The sequence below is a fragment of the Myotis yumanensis genome, unplaced genomic scaffold, assembly GCF_028538775.1.
Source record: "Myotis yumanensis isolate MYYU_CA2020_CCGP unplaced genomic scaffold, mMyoYum1.0.hap1 SCAF_10, whole genome shotgun sequence".
Classification (NCBI taxonomy): domain Eukaryota; kingdom Metazoa; phylum Chordata; class Mammalia; order Chiroptera; family Vespertilionidae; genus Myotis; species Myotis yumanensis.
The window spans coordinates 19,658,525-19,681,554 of NW_027223761.1; the positions used below are offsets into that span (position 1 = coordinate 19,658,525).

At 39.8% G+C, this 23,030-nt stretch overlaps 2 protein-coding genes and 1 pseudogene across 2 annotated transcripts; 2 read left to right on the forward strand and 1 right to left on the reverse strand.

Annotated features, from left to right (window-relative positions):
- Positions 1 to 654: 654 nt before the first annotated feature.
- On the reverse strand, positions 655 to 1,602 carry LOC139017727 (olfactory receptor 5B2-like). The gene has a single exon (XM_070426327.1). It carries the CDS (start codon positions 1,597 to 1,599, stop codon positions 655 to 657), a length of 945 nt encoding a protein of 314 aa, XP_070282428.1. The 5' UTR covers positions 1,600 to 1,602.
- Positions 1,603 to 5,126: 3,524 nt separating this feature from the next.
- LOC139017959 (forkhead box protein H1 pseudogene) lies at positions 5,127 to 6,217 on the forward strand (annotated as a pseudogene).
- A 4,806-nt stretch (positions 6,218 to 11,023) lies between these two features.
- On the forward strand, positions 11,024 to 11,968 carry LOC139017728 (olfactory receptor 5B3-like). Its single transcript, XM_070426328.1, has one exon. It carries the CDS (start codon positions 11,024 to 11,026, stop codon positions 11,966 to 11,968), a length of 945 nt encoding a protein of 314 aa, XP_070282429.1.
- Positions 11,969 to 23,030: the final 11,062 nt, after the last annotated feature.

Genomic DNA, 23,030 nt, shown 5'->3' on the forward strand with positions numbered 1-23,030 from the left:
TTTATCTTTCTGAAAATTGTAATGTGAACATGATTCCACAAAATGACCCAGTCAAGGCAGAAATGTTAATTCATTTAAGATGTGATATTTATGTATTTCTCAATAAAGTATGCCAGAGTACATACTTTTATTTAAAAGTACATGAATTTTTCCTCCTATTCAGGGTCTTAGAACAGTTGTTCAACAAAATAAATATTTTTGATTGGACATAGCTTTATGTTTAATATATCAATTAACTGCTTAAGTTATTTTAATTAAAAACTAGCAGCACTCCACTTACCTCTTACAAATTTCCCACTCCAGTGTGAATGTCCACATGGGACACATACATGTGCCTTTGTTCATCAGCTTGTTTTTGCCCCTTTTAACATGTAAGTTTGCATTAGCAGATGGTAGAGAAAATGTAAGTGGGACAAGTTATTAAATCAAATATCATTAGTAATGTTTGACAAGCAGATCCCAAAATTTCCAATGCTTTCCCTCAGCCATCATCATTCAGGTATTGTATTTCTGAATATGTTTGCTTTTTACTGGGCAAAAACTGTTGAAAAAATAAGGACATCATCTCAGGAATTTAAATGAAGTGTGAGGCTTAAATTTATTGCATGGAAAAAGTCTGAGAGAAACTAAATAATGTCATTGTGCACTACAAGGTTAAATTCCCAATCCTGTAGAAAAATGTGCCTTGTCAACCACCTTCTTGAATGCACTCTTGACCTCTTTGTTCCTCAGGCTGTAGACCAGAGGGTTCAGCATTGGGATGACCATGGAATAGAACACAGAGGCCACCTTGTCTGTGTCCATGGAATGATTGGAACTTGGCTGTAAATACATAAAGATGACAGTTCCATAGAAGATGGAGACTGTAGTGAGGTGAGAAGCACAGGTAGACAAAGCCTTCTGGTGCCCTTGAGCTGAGTGCATCTTCAAGATGGTTATAAATATGAACAGGTAGGAAATCAATATAACCAGAAGAGCAAAAAAGATAATAAAGCTTGAAATAAAGATAAAAAACATTTCACTCCTGTGTGTATCTGAGCAAGAGAGAGCCATGACTGCTGGAACATCACAGAAAAAGTGATGGACCAGATTAGACTTACAAAAGAAAAAGCTGAATATGTCCCCAACATGGAAAGAGGCATTCAGGAAACCACAGATGTAAGAGCCTACAGCCAGGCATGAACACACACCTGTTGTCATGGTGGTGGTGTAATGTAGGGGTTTGCACACCGCTGCATAGCGGTCATAGGCCATTGATGCTAAGAGGTAATTTTCCACAGTGGCAAAGGCTACAAAAAAGAACATCTGAGCAGCACATGCATTGTAAGAGATGACCCTGTTGTCTGTAAGTAACCCAGCCATGACTTTGGGAGTGACAGCTGAGGAGTAAACAAAGTCCACCAGAGACAGGTTACTGAGGAAAAAGTACATGGGGGTATGGAGACGAGAGTCCAAGAGAATCAATGCGATCATTCCCAGGTTCCCAACCACATTGGTGAGATAAATGATAGTGAACATGATAAAGAGGGGGACCTGTAGTTCTGGGGCATTGGTTAGTCCGAGGAGGATGAAGTGTGTCACTTTTGTTCTGTTCTCCATCAATGCTATTTGGGAATCATGAAATGTCCTGTAGCAGTGAGAAATAAAGGGAAAAAGTGACAAACAAACAAAAATTGTAGTGAAATTAGGATGTATAAATACCATGTGCATTATTTCATTAATAAATTATACTTTAAAATTATCTTGATCTAATGTTAAGAGCTTTACATATAAATGTCTGTGTATACAATGAGTAGTATTTTCATTTACCATTAAAAATTAAGGATTCTAGTAGTTACATGGTATTGTATAATTATATCACTAACATGAAGATTCAAGATTTAACATTGAAACCCATTTTCAAAATTTTTATTTTATTTTTAAAGTATTACAAATATTAGTACATGTGTCTCCTTTTTCCCCCCATTGACCTTCCCCCGGCGAAACTCATTTTCAACCTAATCAAATTCTGTGTGTCTTTAGCTGCCTCACTGTCAGCCTATTTACAGGTAACATAATAATTAAAATACTATGGGTAAAAAGTTGAACTACAGTTCAATCTTGTTAATTCATTTAGTTCCCTTTTTAACTCCAGTAGGAGACCAATTGATAGTGAACAAGATGAACTTATCACCCTACCCAATCTGAGTAGCATTTACCAGTATCTTATTTTTTTACTCATCTTCAGGGAAGCAGCAAGATATTTCATAAGTATCCCCAAACTCCCTACTAACAGAAGCTTTGACAGTTATACTCCAGCCTCAACTCACTATTTTAAAAAAAGTTCAAAACATCTATCTTTTTCCTCAAATAACTTATAGTACATGAAGCTTTATTAATAGTATATATGGAATATTGAGCTTACCTTGCTCCTTGAGGAGAAGGGGACAGTCAATCCTGAATAGTCAGTTAAAATCAGAAATTCAACCATAAAATACTGTATAAATAATGATTAAAAAGCTATATTTTAGGAGTGATCAAAAGGTTCCAAGTGCTCTAAGACAGGGAAAAATAGAGGAAAAAACACTAACAAGAACCTGGAACCCTGGACCCAAGTCCTGAATCCACCATGAATCTTTAGTGTGCCCTTGGAGAAGCCCCTTACCTTCTCCTTATTGGTATGTTTATATACATAATAAAAATTACTTCTCCCACATAATTTACAGGATTGTATCTGTAAATAGCATATAAGGGAAGGTCTAGTAAACAACTGATTATAAGATTATCATTTTAAAGTCACTCAATATATAATTTTTTTTCTTGGGGTGAATTTCTTGGCCATGGTTGCAGGTTTGTAGCAATTCTTCAGTAGACAGAAAAACTATGTGTAATGATAATTATTCAGATGAATATATGAAGATCAAAGGGCCCAACATGCAGTCTGGTCCCTCTAAAATGATGCTGTGTGGAGTGTTGATATTTCAGAGGCTAATGCAAGGGACCCAGGGGTGAATTATAGAGCTCTCAGGGAATGTACCCCATGAGACCATCTATAGCTCCTTATCCCATCTTCTTAGGGAAGATGCAATTAAAATGTCTATGGGGACCTACCTACAGAGTTTACATGCATATTTTGCTATTACTTGTTATGTCTTTTTCATTTTCTAAATGCATAATTTTAAAACAGTAAGATCCACACATTTTTGTGTGTGTGTAGTTTTAAGAATTTTGTCAAATGTATATGGTTATGTAACTACTACCAGAATCAAGATAATAGAACATTTCCATCATGTATGCAAAAGCACAAGGTTCTTTGTGGCCAACTCCTCCTACCCAATACCTTTGGAAACCATTTAACTGTTTTGTGTATATAACTGCTTTTTCAAGAATGTCCTTATGCATATGTAGTCTATGAGTTTTGCTTCTTTCACTTAGTATAATGAATTTAAGTTCCATCAGTATTGCTACCTTTGCCTATAGCAGTGGTCAGCAAACTGCAGCTTGCGAGCCACATGCTGTTCTTTGGCCCCTTGAGTGTGGCTCTTCCACAAATTACCACGTGCAGGCGTGCATGTACAGTGCAATTGAAACTTCGAGGCACATGGACAGAAGTCGGTATTTTGTGGAAGAGCCACACTCTAGGGGCCAAAGAGCCACATGTGGCTCGCGAGCCGCAGTTTGCCAACCACTGGCCTATAGTGTAATCTGTTTTTTTTTTTAAGTAGTACTCTCTTTTATGGATAATACAGATTGTTTATCCAATTTTCAGTTGAGGGACATTATGTTAGCTCTGTGCACATGCTGGCTTTGTGTGTGTGTGTGTGTGTGTGTGTGTGTGTGTGTTGACTCCCCATTGGAAAGGGCAAGAGTAGTCATTTTTGCAGCAGATAAAAAACCATCAGAAGAAACAAAGAAAGATATTATATAATGATAAAAATGTCAATTCTCCAGGAGATATAACAATTATAAATATATGTGCATTAAATATGCCCAATATATGAATTAAACATTGAAGGGAGAAATAGTAACACAATAGGGGGAGACTTCAATATCTCACATTTAATAATGGAAACCAAATAGAATATTGATAAAGAAACACTGAATTCCATTCAATTAACCATACACTTAGGATCTGACCAAGCGAGCTCATAGTGATTATCTAAGTAAAATGCAAACCTATATTCACACAAAAATAACTTTGGACAGATGTGTAGTAACTTTATTCAAAATATCCAGATACTGGTCAGTGGTCTCTGTTGGCCGAAGCATCATCTCATACACCAAAAGATGGCAGGTTCCATTCCAGATTAGGGCACATACTCAAGTTGTGGGTTTGATCCCTGGCTGGGTGCATGCAGGAGACAACTGATGGATGTTTCTCTCTCACACCAATGTTCGTCCCTCATTTGCTCTTTCCCTTCCTCTCTTTCTAAAATCAATAAAAAGTAAAAATGTTGAAAAAGATTCCAGACATTTGAACCAACACAAATGTCCTATAAGTGGGAAGTGTAGAAACAATCTTTGATATCCTATATAATAAAGAGGTAATATGCAAATTGACTTTTACACCCTTGCACAAGATGGCTGCCCCCATGTGGTCACAAGATGGCGTCCCCATGTCATCACAAGATGGCCAGCAGGGGAGGGCAGTTGGGGGCGAACAGGCTAGCAGGGGAGAGCAGTTGGGAGCAATTGGGCCAACAGGGGAGGGCTGTTGGGGGTGACCAGGCCTGCAGAGGAGGACAGTTGGGGGCTATCGAACTGGCAGGCGAGCAGTTAGGCATCAATCAGGCCAGCAGGGGAGTTGTTAGGGGGTGATAAGGCAGGCAGGCAGGCAGAGGGGTTAGGAACAATCAGGAAGGCAGGCGAGCAGTTGTGAGAGGGATCGGGCCTAAACCGGTAGTTGGACATCCCCTGAGGGGTCCCAGATTGGAGAGGGTGCAGGCTGGGCTGAGGGACACCCCCCACCCCAGTGCACGAATATCGCGCACTGGACCTCTAATCTATATATAATGGAATATCTTTCAACAATAGTAAAAATATTTTGCCACTAATATATTATGGGTTAAATTGTGTTCCTCAAAAATTCGATTGCCCGGCGCCCTCAGCCCTTCCGGACCCTTGCCCACGTTGCTGGCCTCCCCTTTATGGGGCCCTGCAGCAGCCCAGGCCTGGGGCTCGCGGGGGCAGAGTCGCCCTCCCAGTCCCCCAAGAGGAGGAAGAAGCGATACCTTCGGCATGACAAGCCTCCCTACACCTACTTGGCTATGATCGCCCTAGTGATCCAGGCTGCACCTTCCCGCCGGCTGAAGCTGGCCCAGATCATCCGTCAGGTCCAGGCCGTGTTCCCCTTCTTCAGGGACGACTACGAGGGCTGGAAGGACTCCATCCGCCACAACCTCTCCTCCAACCGCTGATTCCGCAAGGTGCCCAAGGATCCTGCGAAGCCCAAGGCCAAGGGCAACTTCTGGGCGGTCGACGTGAGCCTGATCCCTGCCGAGGCGCTGCGGCTGCAGAACACGGCCCTGTGCCGGCGCTGGCAGGGCAGGGGCGCGCGGGGGACCTTCGCCAAGGACCTGGGCCCCTACGTGCTGCACGGCCGGTCCTACCGACCGCCCAAGCCGCCCCGTCCGCCCAGTCCCCAGCTGCCACCCAGCGAGGGCTTCAGCATCAAGTCTCTGCTGGGGGGCGCCGGGGAGGGAGCGCCCCGAAGCAGCCAAGGCGGAGCGGGTGCCCTTCCAAGTAAGGAGGAGGTAGTGCCCACACCACCCGTGCCGTGCCTTCCGAGCGGCCGCTGTGGCCCCTCTGCCCCCTCCCAGGGATCATGAGGCCGGAGGGGGAGACTACCCAGGGGAGAGCTAGCAGGCTTTCACCCCTCTGCCCTGAGCCCAGGGCCTGGCCCCTCCACTTGCTGCAGGGTACCTCCGACCCTGGGGGTCACAGGGCTTCACTTTGGGGGCAGCTCCCCACCTCCTACTTGCCCATCTATACCCCCAACGTGGTAGTGCCCTTGGCACCACTACCACCCACCTCCTGTCCCCAGTGCCCGCCCTCATCCAGCCCAGCCTACTGGGGTGTGGCCCCTGAAACCCACAGCCCCCCAGGGCTGCTCTGGGATCTAGATGCCCTATTCCAGGGGGTGCCACCCAACAAGAGCATCTATGATGTGTGGGTGAGCCACCCCGGAGAACTGGCCGCCCCCACCCCGGGCTGGCTGCTCTCCTGGTACAGCCTGTGAGCTCCAGGGCAGGGGCTGCCAACCCCCACCCCCACCCCCGTCCCTCACCCCCATCCCCGCTGCCACTGGCTTGTTGAGGGGACCAAAGGCCAACGGGAGTCAGAAGTGTGGCCACAGTGGCCTGGAAACACCAGGCACCAGCCACTGAGAGTCTACCATGTTTATTGGGCCCCCCCACAAAGGGTGTGTCAACCGGGCCCGGATGGTCAGGCTCCTGCTACCCCCAGCGGCAAGGCTGGGAGGAGTGGCACTGCCGGAGTGGCCTTTCCTGTCCCCTTCCTAGTCCCACCTTCTCTGGCCTCTTCTGTCCGTCCATCCATCCATCCATCACCATCTGCCACCTCCCTCTCCTGGCTTCGGGGTTGGGGGAGGGAGGACTTATATGGCAGCTCAGCCTGAAGCCCTTTCCTTCCTCAACTGTCTGGGCCGAAGGTGGCACCTTTTTGGGGAAAGGCATAAGGGAACAGGAACCCGACCTAGTGTGGGTGGTGTCGTGGGAGAGAGAACAAACAGTAAAGGAATGGACCGCAAAAAAAAAAAAAAAAATTCTTTTGTTTTACTTAGCATAAGGAGGGGGTAAAGGTTGTGGAGGAGGGTATTTGGGGGTAAATGGTGATGGAAAGAGATTTGACTTGGGGTGGTAAACACATAATACAGTGTACAGGAATTGTGCACCTGAAACTCGTATGATTTTGTTAACCAGTGTCACCCCAATAATTTTAATAAAAAGGAAAAATTCTCTTTTAATTAAAATTGTAAATTTGTAAATTTAATTAAGTTTGTAAATTCTATTTTAATTAAAAATAGGAAAAATAATAAATAACAAATAATATGAAAACATGTGTACACTCTCATCATATCCAGGTAGGTTCCTACAGGCAATTTAAATGCTTCTTTTCTAAGACCTTAGGATGAGGGCTGTAGAAGTCCTCACAGGGAACATCCCCAAACCATTCCACGTCTCTATGGCTCCTACCGGATTCCCATGAGTGAGCCTCTGAAATCCCAATATGATTCAACATGACATCATTTTAAAGTAACTGAACTGTGTGCTTAGGCCCCTTGGCTATTATTTACTCACGCTCAGTACGTGTGGGCGTTCCCTTGGACTCTGATCTGAGGATTTGCTATGAGCCTGCAATCATGGCCAGGGAAAACATCTCAAGTTGAATATTCTATTGATTGACTTTAAAATGATAACCCCTCTTTGTTTTACAGAGCTTTCTTCTTTTGCCATTTACAGGCACAATTCTGTAAATTATGTAGGAGAGGTAATTTTATTCTTTAGTTTAGGAGCAAGAAGAAGACAAGTGAGTCCTCCCAAAGCATAGTAAGTATTACTGGTGGGTTTAAAACTTATACCCAGGTTTCTGACTTCATGTCGAGGTTTTCCTCCATCTTTACTTGCCATAGAGATCTTAGATTCTTTTGACCAGTACCTGTTAGAGAACATCACCAAGACTATATATACATTATTCCAGGGTTAGATTTCAGATCTCAGAACCACTAGTCATGATTGACTGTGCCTTCCATTTCAGCAGCAAGGTAAGCTTTTGGTTTCATACACATTTTTCCATGTGAACTGTAATTTATGTAAAATCCACAGGGCAACTATATCTGCTATGGGTTATTTGAGCACAGAAGTAGGTGTTTTGAACATTGTTTTTTCTAAAACAGTGACTTGAGACTTGGAGTTTAAATTCAAAACTTCATCAGTAAGAAGTACAGTGATACTTATGAAATAACATTATGTTGCTTTCCTAAAAATGATTAGCAAAAAATTAATGCTTCTATTGAATGAGTCTTAATTTCACCTTATTTACTATCTGTTGTGCTTTCACCAAAGGTTTTTTAAAAAGCAGAATAGAGTGAAATAACCTTCCTTTAAACTACAGAAGAGTTGCAATTGAATTAACAAGATCCATTGTAATCTTTTCCTTATAATTTCATCTTTATTATTACTAGCATATCTACAAATGTTGATGGTGAAAAACTAACTTTTTAAAAAAATATATTTTATTGATTTTTTACAGAGAGAAAAGGAGAGGGATAGAGAGTTAGAAAGATCGATCAGCTGCCTCCAGCACACCCCCTACTGGGTATGTGCCTGCAACCAAGGTACATGCCCCTGACTGGAATCGAACCTGAGACCCCTCAGTCTGCAGGCTGACGCTCTATCCACTGAGCCAAACTGGTCAGGGCGAAAGACTAGCTTTTGATTTGGTCACAGATGGATTTGAATCATAAATCTTTAATTTTTTTCATACTAGCAGTGCAATTGTAGAGCTTTATATAGCTTCTCAAGTCCTCAGTTCTCTTAATGGTAAATTTGGAATTATACTATCACATATCTCGTGATATTATTGTGAAGATTAAATGAAAAGATGTGTTTATGTATATACACATATGTAAACACGTACCTAAATATAATTTTATATCCCTATAACTTTTATTGTTTGCGGAACATCCTACATTCTACAAGTGCTTATGATTGTCAAAGGTTGATAAACCTACTGACTTCAGGGGCTTGGTTTGTAAAGTGAAGATGTGAAAGAGTTAGGACAATAGTAGAGAATAATGATTAGTGAATGATGTGTCCTTCTAAAGACCTCAAATTCAGATGAAAATGATTTAAAACATTGTTCTGACTCAAGAACATATTTATATAAAAATTTAAACATGAATCCCAACACCAAAGAAGACCAGGAGGCTAAAAGCAGCCAACATGTTAGGAACTTTCAACCCTGATCTCTGTGATTCAACTATGAGATGATCTCAATGAAAGAAAATAATGAGTTTAAGAAAGGAGACTCTTGCCTGGCCAGAGTGGCTCAGTTGGTTGAGCATTGTCCTATGCACCAAGAGGATTCATGTGCTGCTCAAATGTTGATTTCCAGTCAGGGCACATAGCTGGGTTGTGAGTTTGATCACCAGTTGAGGCATGTATGGAAGGCAACCAATTGATGTTTCTTTGTTACATTGATATCTCTCTCTCTCTCTCTCTCTCTCTCTCTCTCTCTCTCTCCACCCTTCTCTCTAAACATGTCCTTGGGTGAGGATTAGAGAGAAAGAAAGAAAAAAAGAAAGAAAGGAGCCTCTTTCAACTCACATTAATATATGAATTTTAAGAAATAAATTAAGCAAAAGGGTGGTTCATATGGGATGGCTAGAATAGCTACTTATGCGGGCTGAGGAGAGACAGACAGAGAAACACTAGAAATATCTCAGTGAACCAAGTGTGAGAGAAAAAGAATATCAGAGAGAGGTTGCAACACTTCAAAACTCATCCACACTGGAATCCCTGAATTTTATCAGCCACTTTTCTCAAACAAACAAAGGCGTTCATTTCATCCTGATAATAATATTATAGCTCACTCATTTCAGGCTATGCTATACATCCAAAATTTCACTCATTGTAATTAATCTATTATTTTATTTAATTCTCACAATAATACCATAAGATTTATCTCATTATAATCTTCGTTTTGCATGTGGAAAAAATCAGGTTTGGCTACTTAGGTTGAACCCAAAAACTCTTGGGTAGTAAATGGTAGGACTGATATTTAGCTCATCTCAGAGCCCAAGCTCTATACCTGTGATGGCGAACCTTTTGAGCTCGGCGTGTCAGCATTTTGAAAAACCCTAACTTAACTCTGGTGCCGTGTCACATATAGAAATTTTTTGATACTTGCAACCATAGTAAAACAAAGACTTATATTTTTGATATTTATTTTATATATTTAAATGCCATTTAACAAAGAAAAATCAACCAAAAAAATGAGTTCGTGTGTCACCTCTGACACGCGTGTCATAGGTTCGCCATCACTGTTCTATACCCAATGCTCTATATCTTCTCCTCAGAATTGCCTCTGTTAGTTGTACATGCCCCTGTATGTCCAGTTACCCATCTAGTATGCATATAGGTCTCAGCTACTTAACTAAAATGCTGAATACTGCCCTAACTGGTTTGGCTCAGTGGATAGAACATCGGCCTGCGGACTGAAGGGTCCCGGGTTCGATTCCGGTCAAGGGCATGTACCTTGGTTGCGGGCACATCCCCAATATGGGGTGTGCAGGAGGCAGCTGATTGATGTTTCTCTCTCATCGATGTTTCTAACTCTCTATCCCTCTCCCTTCTTCTCTGTAAAAAATCAATAAAATATATTTTTAAAAATAAAACAAAATGCTGAATACTGAGTTTGGAGCAATGGTGACAAAGAGTAAGTGCAAGTTGCATTCAGTTCAATTTTATTTCTATTAATACCAATTAACTGAAGAACCACTCTACCTATGTATATAACTTGGCTTTGGCAGTAATAACTTTCAAACTTAAAAACATTACTGAACCTCTGTGCCTTATAAGTTAAATAGGGTAACAACTAGTTAATCTTATAGATTTATTGAGAAAAATAAATAAATATAGATGCAAGGTATCTTGAGCATTTCCTGGCACATAAGCAACATAGAAGTATAAGCATTCACTAGGCTCAGGGATAAGACATGATAGATATATTTATTCCAAATGTGTCATATTGATTAAGACATGACTTGTTTACACAAATCAGTTTACAAAATTAAAAAAAGTGGGAGATTGTTCATTAAACTTCAGTTTCAACAATGTGTAACTCTATAGGTAATGAATGGATTAAACTTTGTTGGTAAACCCATACTTCAAATCTGACTGCCATAATGAAAATGTGCATCTACTTATCACTTTTCTATCTGTTTCAATTGATTTTTTGTTAATCAATGTGTTCCTTTATGACTCATTGCTATAGGACACCTTCTGATTCCCAAACAACATCCATGGAGAACAATACAGAAGTGACTGAGTTCATCCTCCTTGGACTAACCAATGTCCCAGAACTGCAGGTCCCCCTCTTTGTAATGTTCACCTTCATCTACCTCATCAGTGTGGTTGGAAACCTGGGAATAATCATTTTGATTCTCCTGGACTTTCGCCTCCATACCCCTATGTACTTTTTCCTTAGTAATTTGTCTTTGGTGGACTTTTGTTACTCTACAGCTGTCACTCCCAAGGTTATGGCTGGGTTCCTTGTAGGAGACAAGGTCATCTCCTACAATGCATGTGCTGCTCAGATGTTCTTTTTTGCAGCCTTTGCCACTGTGGAAAATTTCCTCTTGGCTTCAATGGCTTATGACCGTTATGCAGCAGTGTGCAAACCCCTGCATTACACCACCACCATGACACCAGGTGTGTGTGCACGTCTTGCCATAGGTTCCTATGTCTATAGTTTTTTGAATGCCTCTGTCCACACTAGAGACACATTCAGCCTCTCTTTCTGTATGTCTAATCTGGTCCATCACTTTTTCTGTGATGTTCCAGCAGTCATGGCTCTCTCTTGCTCAGACAGGCATATTAGTGAGCAGATTCTTATTTTTGTGGCAAGCTTCAACATTTTTTCTGCTCTCCTGGTTATCTTGATTTCCTATCTGTTCATATGTGTCACCATCCTAAAGATGCACTCATCTTCAGGGTATCAGAAGGCTTTGTCCACCTGCGCTTCCCACCTCACTGCAGTCTCCATCTTCTATGGTACTGCCATCTTCATGTATTCCCAGCCCAGCTCCAGCCATTCCATGGACACAGACAAAATTGCCTCTGTGTTCTATACTATGGTCATCCCCATGTTGAACCCTCTGGTCTACAGCTTGAGAAACAAGGAGGTCAAAAATGCATTCAAGAAGGTTGTTGAGAAGGCAAAATTGTCTCTAGGCTTTACTTGTTAAAGTTGTAGGATCCACAATAACCTACTTTCATTCCTGTCAGATGTTCAACATGCAATAACTACATTTTAAGGCCCTACAATGCCCCTAAATTACTGGGAAAATGCCATTTTTTTCTTCAAAAGCCTATCATCTAGAAAAAAGAAAATATTGTGTCCAAATATATGATATCTGAATTAAGATGGCCAAAGGGAACTTTAAGAATTTTGGGGGCCTTGCTTGTAATAAACCTTATTAATTATATTTAGTTTATTCACATGTTTATATTTTCTCTACCATGTAACAATGGAAGGATATATGGAAAACATGGCACACACAAATCCGTGAAAAAAAAGCATATGCAAGAATCCCAAAAATGCACATACTTGTAAAAGTGGGAAATTTGTTAAAAGGGTTAGATGAAGTATGGCTAGTTTTTAATTAAAAACTTAAAATAGTTTATATATCAGATTATACATTTGTGTTCAACATTATTTAATTCTGTAGTTCAAAACTATTTCAGGAGTCTAAAATGAAGAAAAAAGTGATATGGATATTTAAATAAAGATATATGCTTTTGTTGGCACATTTTATTCAGAACTACATGTGCATAATATTATAAAGGAATTAATATTTCTGTCTTTAGTAAGTCTACTAGTAGATGCAGTTTGCTCACAGGATGATTTTCAAAAGCAAAATGGCCAGAGTATAAGAAAAGGTGATTGAGAAATAATAAGGGAATTTTTCAATTTTTCTGTATATGACTACCTTATCTTATTTTGTAAACCAACAGCACTGATTAATAATAATGTTATTCATTTTTCTCATTGAAAATTCTAAGAAAAGGTTCATGCCACTCATTCAGGGATGCTTCAGTGTTAGATGAGCTCTGTCATGTGTTATTCCTCTCCTATTCATTTACACTAAGTTCCTTGCTTTTTCTGGACAACTCCCAGCATGTTCCTGCATCAGGATCTTTGTCCTTACTGTTCCCAATGCTCAGAAAGCTCCCTTACTTCCTTCAGCTCTTTGCTTAAATGTTTCCACACCTTAGTCACCCCACCGACCAGAGGACGCTGTTCCTTCCTTGCACTTCTTGCTTTATTTTTTTTTCTTCAATCTTTTTTATTTTATTTTATTTTATTAAACCTTTATTGTTCAGATTACATTTGTTCCTCTTTTTTATTTCCCATAACTCCCCTCCTCCCAGTTCCCACCCCACCCTCTGCCCTCACTCCCCACCCACTGTCCTCATCCATAGGTGCACGATTTTTGTCCAGTCTCTTCCCGCATCTCCCATTCCCCTTTCCCCCCCAAGAATAGTCAGTCCATTCCCTTTCTATGTCCCTGATTCATTGTAATCACCAGTTCATTCTGTACATCAGATTATTTATTCACTTGATTCTTAGATTCACTTGTTGATAGATGCATGTTTGTTGTTCACAATTTGTATCTTTACCTTTTACTTCTTCCTCTTCTTAAAGCATTTTGTATAATACTGGTTTGGTGGTGATGAAGTCCTTTAGCTTTTCCTTATCTGTGAAGCTCTTTATCTGACCTTCAATTCTGAATGATAGCTTTGCTGGATAAAGTAATCTTGGTTGTAGGTTCTTGCTATTCAGTACTTTGAATATTTCTTGCCATTCCCTTCTGGCCTGCAAAGTTTCTGTTGAGAAATCAGCTGACAGTCGTATGGGAATTCCCTTGTAGGTAATTGAGCCTCTTTCTCTTGCTGCTTTTAAGATTCTCTCTTTGTCTTTTGCTCTTGGCATTTTAATTATGATGTGTCTTGGTGTGGTCCTCTTTGGATTCCTTTTGTTTGGGGTTCTCTGTGCTTCTTGGACCTGTAAGTCCATTTCTTTCACCAGGTGGGGGAAGTTTTCTGACATTATTTCTTCAAATAGGTTTTCAATATCTTGCTGTCTCTCATCTTCTGGCACCCCTATTATTCTGATATTAGTGCGCTTGAAGGTGTCCCAGAGGCTCCTTACACTGTCTTCGTATTTTCGGATTCTTTTTTCATTTTGCTTTTCCGGATGGGTTTTTTTTGCTTCTTCGCATTTCAAATCTTTGACTTGATTCTTGCACTCCTCTGGTCTGCTATTGGGTATAATATTCTTTATTTCAGTCCGTGTATGCTTAATTTCTAGTTTCTTTATCGTAGCATCGAGGGTCTCATTAGTTTTCGTGAGGCTCTCCACAAGTTTATTGCAAGCCCTCAAAATTGCATTTTTTAGCTCCATATCCTCCATTTCTGTCATGTTTTTTTGTCTCCGCATTTTTTATGCTTTCTTGGTGCACCCCCTTGTGGTCTTTGTGCGCAGTCTTGTTCTAGTTAAGCCTTCATTGTTGTAGTTAATACTAGAGGGATTTGACCACCAGGCCGACTGGCTGTGAGAATCACCTGTGTCTGCCCGTGAAAACTTCTGTCCTCTGGGGAGGTGCTAATCTAGCCTTTGCCTGAGGCGATCCGGCAAATGGCTCTGCGGAAGGCTTGGGCGGGGCGGGTCGCAAGGGATCAGCAGGGCGGGCGGAGGGAGCAGTTATGGCTGCTCTCAGTCCCGTTCCCCAAGGCTCTGCTTCTCAGAACCCCGGCAGCCGCTGCAAACTTCGGAGAGAAAGCTGCCCTTAGGTTCCAACTGATGCTGGACAATCCCGCTTCTCCCGTCTGAGTCTGAGTCCCTAGAGACTCGCCCGGATCTGGAGCCCAAAGTCTGAGACTCACTCCTGACTGAAAACGACAACCGTGCCCTCAGCCACCAGCCCGCTTTTCCCGCGCACCTCCACACCTTTAAATTTTCCACACTGCGCCTCCTCTGAGCCTCGGGACACTGCTGTCTTTCCTTCTAGTTGAAGAGTCTCTCCTCAGCCAGCTTTCCTGTGGTTCTGGGTGATGTCCGTTCTGTCTTTTAGTTGTATTTTTGAAGTGGTTGTTTGCGGCAGCAGTCTCCGGTGTTTACCTATGCCGCCATCTTGGTCGAGTCCCTGCACTTCTTGCTTTAGTTTTCATAATTCTGATCAGTACTCAAATTAAACTATTATCATTATCCCTTTATTTTCCTACTGACAGCATACAATACACAAGAGGAGTCACTTTGTCTTCCTAACTAACAACTTCATTTCCAATACATAAATTATAACCTGCTTTATAATAATTTTTCAATAAACATGTTAGTGAATATAATAGTCAAAATTTGGATCCAGTAGTCAATATATTTGAACCACTGATAATTACATGAGTTCATCATCCATTATAAAATTCTCTAGAAAAGCCTCAGTTAGTTGGAATGCTGTCCATACACCAAAGTTGTGGGTTGGATCCCTGATTAGGGCACATACAAGAAGCAACCAATGAATTCGTAAATGTTTCTCTCTCTCTCTCTTTCTCTCTCTCCCTCTCTCTCAAATCAATCACTTAATCAATACAATTTTAGAGCATTTCATGAGACATGGCTAGGTTTTTTTCCCTATATTATCACTCACTATTTGTATTTACCACTTTTGGATGAATTAATTTTTTAGAAACCATACTATCAAATAGATCAAATCAAACCATCTTAATTCTTTTTCATTAGTATTTCTCATTAAGTGGAAAATAACACATGAAATAAGTTTTACTTGGTAAATCATAAAAGTGAGACTATAATAATTTTCCTACCTGATTGAATTTGAAAAATATATCCATAAATAATGATTATTTATTCGATGTCAATGATTATAAACAGACAAGTCTTATAAATTTCCATTTTAGTTAATATTTTACTTTATCATATTACATTTGTGAAAACTAAGAAAAAAAACATTGATTACTACTATTATCTAAAACTTCAAGAAATTATTCAGATCATTATTTTTTACTAAGGTCATTTGCTCTTACAGAATACAATCCAGGATGCAACATTGTACATATTTGTCGTGTCTCTTTAATCTTCTCTGATCTTGACAGTTCCTCAGTACTTCCTTATTTTTCATTACCTTAATATGTATTTTGTAGAATGCCTTTCAATTTCTGTTTGTCTGATTTTTTTGTCACATAGTTAAACAAAAGCATAGGTTTTGAGAAAGAATGAGAGGTAAACTTCTCATCATGTCCTGTTAGGGGATACACATTACCAGCATGAATTGTCATTGGGGGACTTTATCTTGATCAATTAAACAAGATGATCACTTAAACTTTTGCCAGGTTCTTCCATATAATGCTACATCGCCCCCCCTGCCCCCCGCCCTCCACCCCCCCCCCCCCCCCCGCCATACACTCTATACTTTAGAAGCAAGTCACCAAATTTCAGTGCACACTCAGGTGGAAGAGACTACATTCCACCTCCTAGGAGAGGTCTCTATAGATTACTTACAACTTTATTAGGGAAATGCAAATCAAAACTACAATGAGATATCATCTCACCCCTGTTAGAATGGTTATTATCAACATGATAAGTAATAACAAGTGTTGGATAGAGTGTGGAGAAAAAGGAAACTTCATTCTCTGCTGGTGGGAATATAAACTGGTGCAGCCACTATGGAAAACAGTAGAAATCAATGGAGATTATATATATTTAATTCTAATGATTAATGTTTAGCTGGAGAATGATAAGGTTCCTCAAAAAATTAAGACTAGAGTTACCATATATGACTTAGCAATCCCTAAAAGGTGAAAACATTTATTCACAAAGATATGCATCCCTATGTTAATTGCAGCACTATTCATGGTTGCCAAGACAGAAAAAACTGAAGTGTCCTTCAATAGATGATTGGATAAAGAAGATGTGGTACATATAGACAATGGAATATTACTCAGCCATAAGAAAAGATGAAATACTGACATTGTGACAACATGGATATTATCCTGTTCAATAATATCATGCTAAGTGAAATAGGTTAATCAGAAAAGGCTAAGAATCATTTGATTTCATTCATATGTGGGATATAAAACTGAAACTCATAGACACAGACAACTGTATTGTGGTTACCAGAGAGAATGGGTTTGGGGGTATTAAAGGGTAAAGGAGGCCAAATATATGGTGATGGAAGATTTTTTGACTTTGAGTGGTAGGCACACAATGCAATGCATAGATCATGTATTATATTAATGTACACTTGAAACCTACATAATCTTATTAACCACTGTCATCCAATAAATTTAATAAGAAGTAAAATAAAATTTATCTATAAGGAAGAATTGCTTTTTTGTTTGTTTGTTTATATCAGGAAAACCCAAACCAAGATTGTGAAACAAATTGTCAAGAATCCACCCTGGCCAGTGTGGCTCAGTTGGTTGGGTGTCATCCTGTTCACCAAAGGGTTGCTGGTTTGGTGCCTGGTCAGGTGCATGCCCAGGTTGCAGGCTCAATCCACACTGAGGGGTATGAGGCAGGCAGCCGATCAATGTTCCACTCTTGTATCAATGTTGTTTTGGGGATTAAGCCCACAACAGAGGCATGTGCCCTGACTGGAAATCAAACTGTGACTTCTGAGCCACATGGTCCGCACAACAGTGGTATTCTTACTTGAATTATGGTGCACAGAAAAGCCACTAAGAAGATGAAGGTCCTGTTCAATAATTCTGAATCTGCTTAGTAACTTTATTCAAAATATCCAAATACCGGTGGTCTCAGTTGGCCGAAGCATCATCTCATACACCAAAAGGTGGCAGGTTCCATTCGAGATCAGGGCACATACTCAAGTTATGGGTTTGATCCCTGGCTGGGTGCATGCAGGAGACAACTGACGGATGTTTCTCCTCACACCAACGTTCCTCCCTCTTTTGCTCTTTCCTTTCCTCTCTCTCTAAAATCAATAAAAAGTAAAAATGTTAAAAAAAAGAATCCAGATATTTCAAACAACCCAAATGTCCTATAAGTGGGAAGTGTAGAAACAATCTTTGAGATCCTATATAATAAAGAGGTAATATGCAAATTGACTTTCACACCCTCGCACAAGATGGCTGCCCCCATGTAGTCACAAGATGGTTGCCCCATGTGGTCACAAGATGGCCACCCCCATGTTGTCACAAGATGGCCACTACCATGTGGTCACAAGATGGCTGTCCCCATGTCATCACAAGATAGCCAGCAGGGGAGGGCCATTGGAGGTGAACAGGCCAGCAGGGGAGGGCAGTTGGGGATGACCAGGCCTGTAGGGGAGGGAAGTTGGGGTTGACCAGGCTTGCAGGGGAGGACAGTTGGGGGCAACCAGGCCCACAGGGGAGGGCAGTTGGGGGCAATCGGGCTGGCAGGTGAGCAGTTAAGCGTCAATCAGGCTGGCAGGGGAGTTGTTAGGGGGTGATCAGGCAGGCAGGCAGGCAGAGGGGTTAGGGGCAATCAGGCAGGCAGGCGAGCGGTTGTGAGAGAGATCGGGCCTAAACCGGCAGTTGGACACCCCCCCAGGGGTCCCAGATTGGAGGGGGTACAGACTGGGCTGAGGGACGCCCCCCTTGCCAGTGCATGAATTTCATGCACTGGACTTCTAGTCTATATATAATGGAATACCTTTCAGCAATAATAAAAATGTTTTGCCACTAATATATTATGGGTTAAATTGTGTTCCTCAAAAATTCATTTGTTTTACTTAGCATAAGGAGGGAGTAAAGGAGGTGGAGAAGGGTATTTGGGGGTAAATGGTGATGGAAAGAGATTTGACTTGGGGTGGTAAACACATAATACAGTGTACAGATAATGTGTTGTGGAATTGTGCACCTGAAACCTGTATGATTTTGTTAACCAGTGTCACCCCAATAATTTTAATGAAAAGTGAAAAATTCATTAGTTGAAGTCTAACCCCCAGTACTTCAGAATTTGATCTTATTTTGGAAAGGTTTTTGCAGATTTAATTAGGTAAGATTAAGTCATAATGGAGTAGGATAAACTTCAAATCCAATATGACTCATGTCCTCTTAAAAAGAGAAAATTTGGATGGTGATATCAGATAATTTGGCCTCTCCCCCCAAGGTTTCAAAAATTGGAATAGCTATAATTAAAAAAACCGGATTCGATGCTCAACACACAAATATATCTGAGAGATCTAATACTGAAACATCTGAAGGTGGACAAGTGGGAGCTAACTTGTGAAGAGAGAAGGGAGAAGAGCGGAGAGTGTGCCAAAGACGTAGCACTCATATGTGGAATATAAAACTGAAAGGAACAAATGAACAAACAAGAAAAACAAACAAACAAAAACTCATATCCCTGACTGGTTTGGCTCAGTGGATACAGCATCGGCTTGTGGACTGAAAGGTTCCAGGTTCGATTCCAGTCAAGGGCACGTACCTTGGTTGCAGGCACATCCCCAGTGGGGGGTGTGCAGGAGACAGCTGATCGATGTTTCTCTCTCATAGATGTTTCTGGCTCTCTGTCTCTCTCCCTTCCTCTCTGTAAAAAATAAATAAAAGCAAGCAAACAAACAAAAACCTCATAGACACACAGACTACAGTATGGTGGCTACCAGAGGGAAGAGGGGTGAGGGTAAAAACGGGGATCAAATATATGGTAACAGAAGATGATTTGACTTTGGGTGATGGGCACACAATGCAATATATACATTATATATCATAGAAATGTAAACTTGACACTGATATAATCTTATTAACCAATGTCACCCCAATAAATTTAATAAAAAATTAAAAAGGGAAAATTTTAACACAATTGTCACAAAGGGAGAACACTGTGTGAAGATGAAGATAGAATCATGGCCATGCAGCAAAAATCTAGAAATGCCTAAGGCTGCCAACAAACTACCCAAAAGCTCAGAAATAGACATGAAACAAATTCTCTCTTATATAATCACAAGGAACCAACAGAACAGCCCTGCTGACACTTTGATCTCAGGCTTGTCGTCTCTAGAAATATGAGAAAATAAATCTGTGTTATTTAAGCCACCCAGTTTGTGGTACTTTTTAATGATTGTTCTAGGGAATTAACATACTTAGTGATATGAGTGGATCTCAAATACACCATGCTAAATGAAATAAGCCAGATAGAAGAGATATATACTCTAGGATTTTATTTATAGGACATTATTGCAGAGATAAACTTATATGGACAAAACAGCTAGTGGTTGGTGCAGTGGGTGGGAGAAGGGGTTGATCACAAAGAAAAGCTCAGAGGTTCAGTTTGGATGATGGAACTCTTCTATATGATGATTGTGGTAATGGTTACAAAACCATATACATTTTATCAAACTTGAAGATTTATACACTAAAAGCTATAGATATCGTTGCAGTTTGTAAATTCTATTTTAATTAAAAATAGGAAAAAATAATAAATAACAAATAATATGAAAACATGTGTGCACTCTCATCATATCCAGCTAGGTTCCTACAGGCAATTTAAATGCTTCTTTTCTAAGACCTTAGGATGAGGGCTGTAGAAGTCCTCACAGGGAACATCCCCAAACCATTCCATGTCTCTATGGCTCCTACCGGATTCCCATGAGTGAGCCTCTGAAATCCCAATATGATTCAACATGACATCATTTTAAAGTAACTAAACTGTGTGCTTAGGCCCCTTGGCTATTATTTACTCACGCTCAGTACGTGTGGGCGTTCCCTTGGACTCTGATCTGAGGATTTGCTATGAGCCTGCAATCATGGCCAGGGAAAACATCTCAAGTTGAATATTCTATTGATTGACTTTAAAATGATAACCCCTCTTTGTTTTACAGAGCTTTCTTCTTTTGCCATTTACAGGCACAATTCTGTAAATTATGTAGGAGAGGTAATTTTATTCTTTAGTTTAGGAGCAAGAAGAAGACAAGTGAGTCCTCCCAAAGCATAGTAAGTATTACTGGTGGGTTTAAAACTTATACCCAGGTTTCTGACTTCATGTCGAGGTTTTCCTCCATCTTTACTTTCCATAGAGATCTTAGATTCTTTTGACCAGTACCTGTTAGAGAACATCACCAAGACTATATATACATTATTCCAGGGTTAGATTTCAGATCTCAGAACCACTAGTCATGATTGACTGTGCCTTCCATTTCAGCAGCAAGGTAAGCTTTTGGTTTCATACACATTTTTTTGTGTGAACTGTAATTTATGCAAAATCCACAGGGCAACTATACCTGCTATGGGTTATTTGAGCACATAAGTAGTGTCTTGAACATTGTTTTTTCTAAAACAGTGACTTGAGACTTGGGGTTTAAATTCAAAACTTCACCAGTAGGAAGTACAGTGATACTTATGAAATATTATGTTGCTTTCCTAAAAATGATTATCAAAAAAGTAATGCTTCTATTGAATGAGTCTTAATTTCACCTTATTTAATATTTGTTGTGCTTTCACCAAAGGTTTTTTAAAAAGCAGAATAGAGTGAAATAACCTTCCTTTAAACTACAGAAGAGTTGCAATTGATTTAACAAGATCCATTGTAATCTTTTCCTCATAATTTCATCTTTATTATTACTAGCATATCTACAAATGTTGATGGTGAAAGGCTAAAAGTAAGTTTTTGATTTGGTCACAGATGGATTTGAATCATGAATCTTGGATTTTCTTCATACTAGCTGTGCAATTGTAGAGCTTTACATAACCTCTCAAGTCCTCAGTTCTCTTAATGGTAAATTTGGAATTATAGTATCACATATCTTGCGATATTATTGTGAGGATTAAAAGAAAAGATGTGTTTATGTATATACACATATGTAAACACATACCTAAATATAATTTTATATCCCTATAGCTTTTATTGTTTGCAGAACATCCTACATTCTACAAGTGCTTATGATTATCAAAGGTTGATAAACCTACTGACTTCAGGGGCTTGGTTTATAAAGTGAAGATGTGAAAGAGGACAATAGTAGAGAATAATGATTAGTGAATGATGTGTCCTTCTAAAGACCTCAAATTCAGATGAAAAAGATTTAAAATATTGTTCTGACTCAAGAACATATTTATATAAAAAATTTAAACATGAATCCCAACACCAAAAAAGACCTGGAGGCTAAAAGCAGCCAACAAGTTAGGAACTTTCAACCCTGATCTCCGTGATTCTACTATGAGATGATCTCAATGAAAGAAAATAATGGGTTTAAGAAAGGAGACTCTTGCCTGGCCAGAGTGGCTCAGTTGGTTGAGCATTGTCCTATGCACCAAGAGGATTCATGTGCTGCTCAGATATTGATTTCCAGTCAGGGCACATAGCTGGGTTGTGAGTTTGATTACCAGTTGTTACCAGTTGAGGCATGTATGGAAGGCAACCAATTGATGATTCTCTGTTACATTGATCTCTCTCTCTCTCTCTCTCTCTCTCTCTTCCCCCTTCTCTCTAAACATGTCCTTGGGTGAGGATTAAAAAGAAAGAGAAAGAAAGGAAGACAAAAGAAAAAAGAAAAAAGAAAGAAAGAAAGAAAGAAAGAAAGAAATCAGCATTTTAGTTAAGTAGCTGAAACCTTCTTGAAATTCATATATTAACATATTTCAAAACATGTTAATATATGAATTTCAAAAAGGTTTCAGCTACTTAACTAAAATGCTGAATACTGAGTTTGGAGCAATGGTGACAAAGAGTAATTACAAGTTGCACTAAGTTCAATTTTATTTCTATTAATACCAATTAACTGAAGAACCACTCTACCTATGTATATAACTTGGCTTTGGCAGTAATAACTTTCAAACTTAAAAACATTACTGAACCTCTGTGCCTTATAAGTTAAATAGGGTAACAACTAGTTAATCTTATAGATTTATTGAGAAAAATAAATAAATATAGATGTAAGGTGTCTCGAGCATTTCCTGGCATATAAGAAACAAGAAGTATAAGCATTCACTAGGCTCAGGGATATGACATGACAGATATATTTATTCCAAATGTGTCATATTGATTAAGACATGACTTGTTTACACAAATCAGTTTACAAAATTAAAAAAAGTGGGAGATTGATCATTAAACTTCAGTTTCAACAATGTGTAACTCTATAGGTAATGAATGGATTAAACTTTGTTGGTAAACCCATACTTCAAATCTGACTGCCATAATGAAAATGTGCATCTACTTATCACTTTTCTATCTATCTGTTTCAATTGATTTTTTGTTAATCAATGTGTTCCTTTATGACTCATTGCTATAGGACACCTTCTGATTCCCAAACAACATCC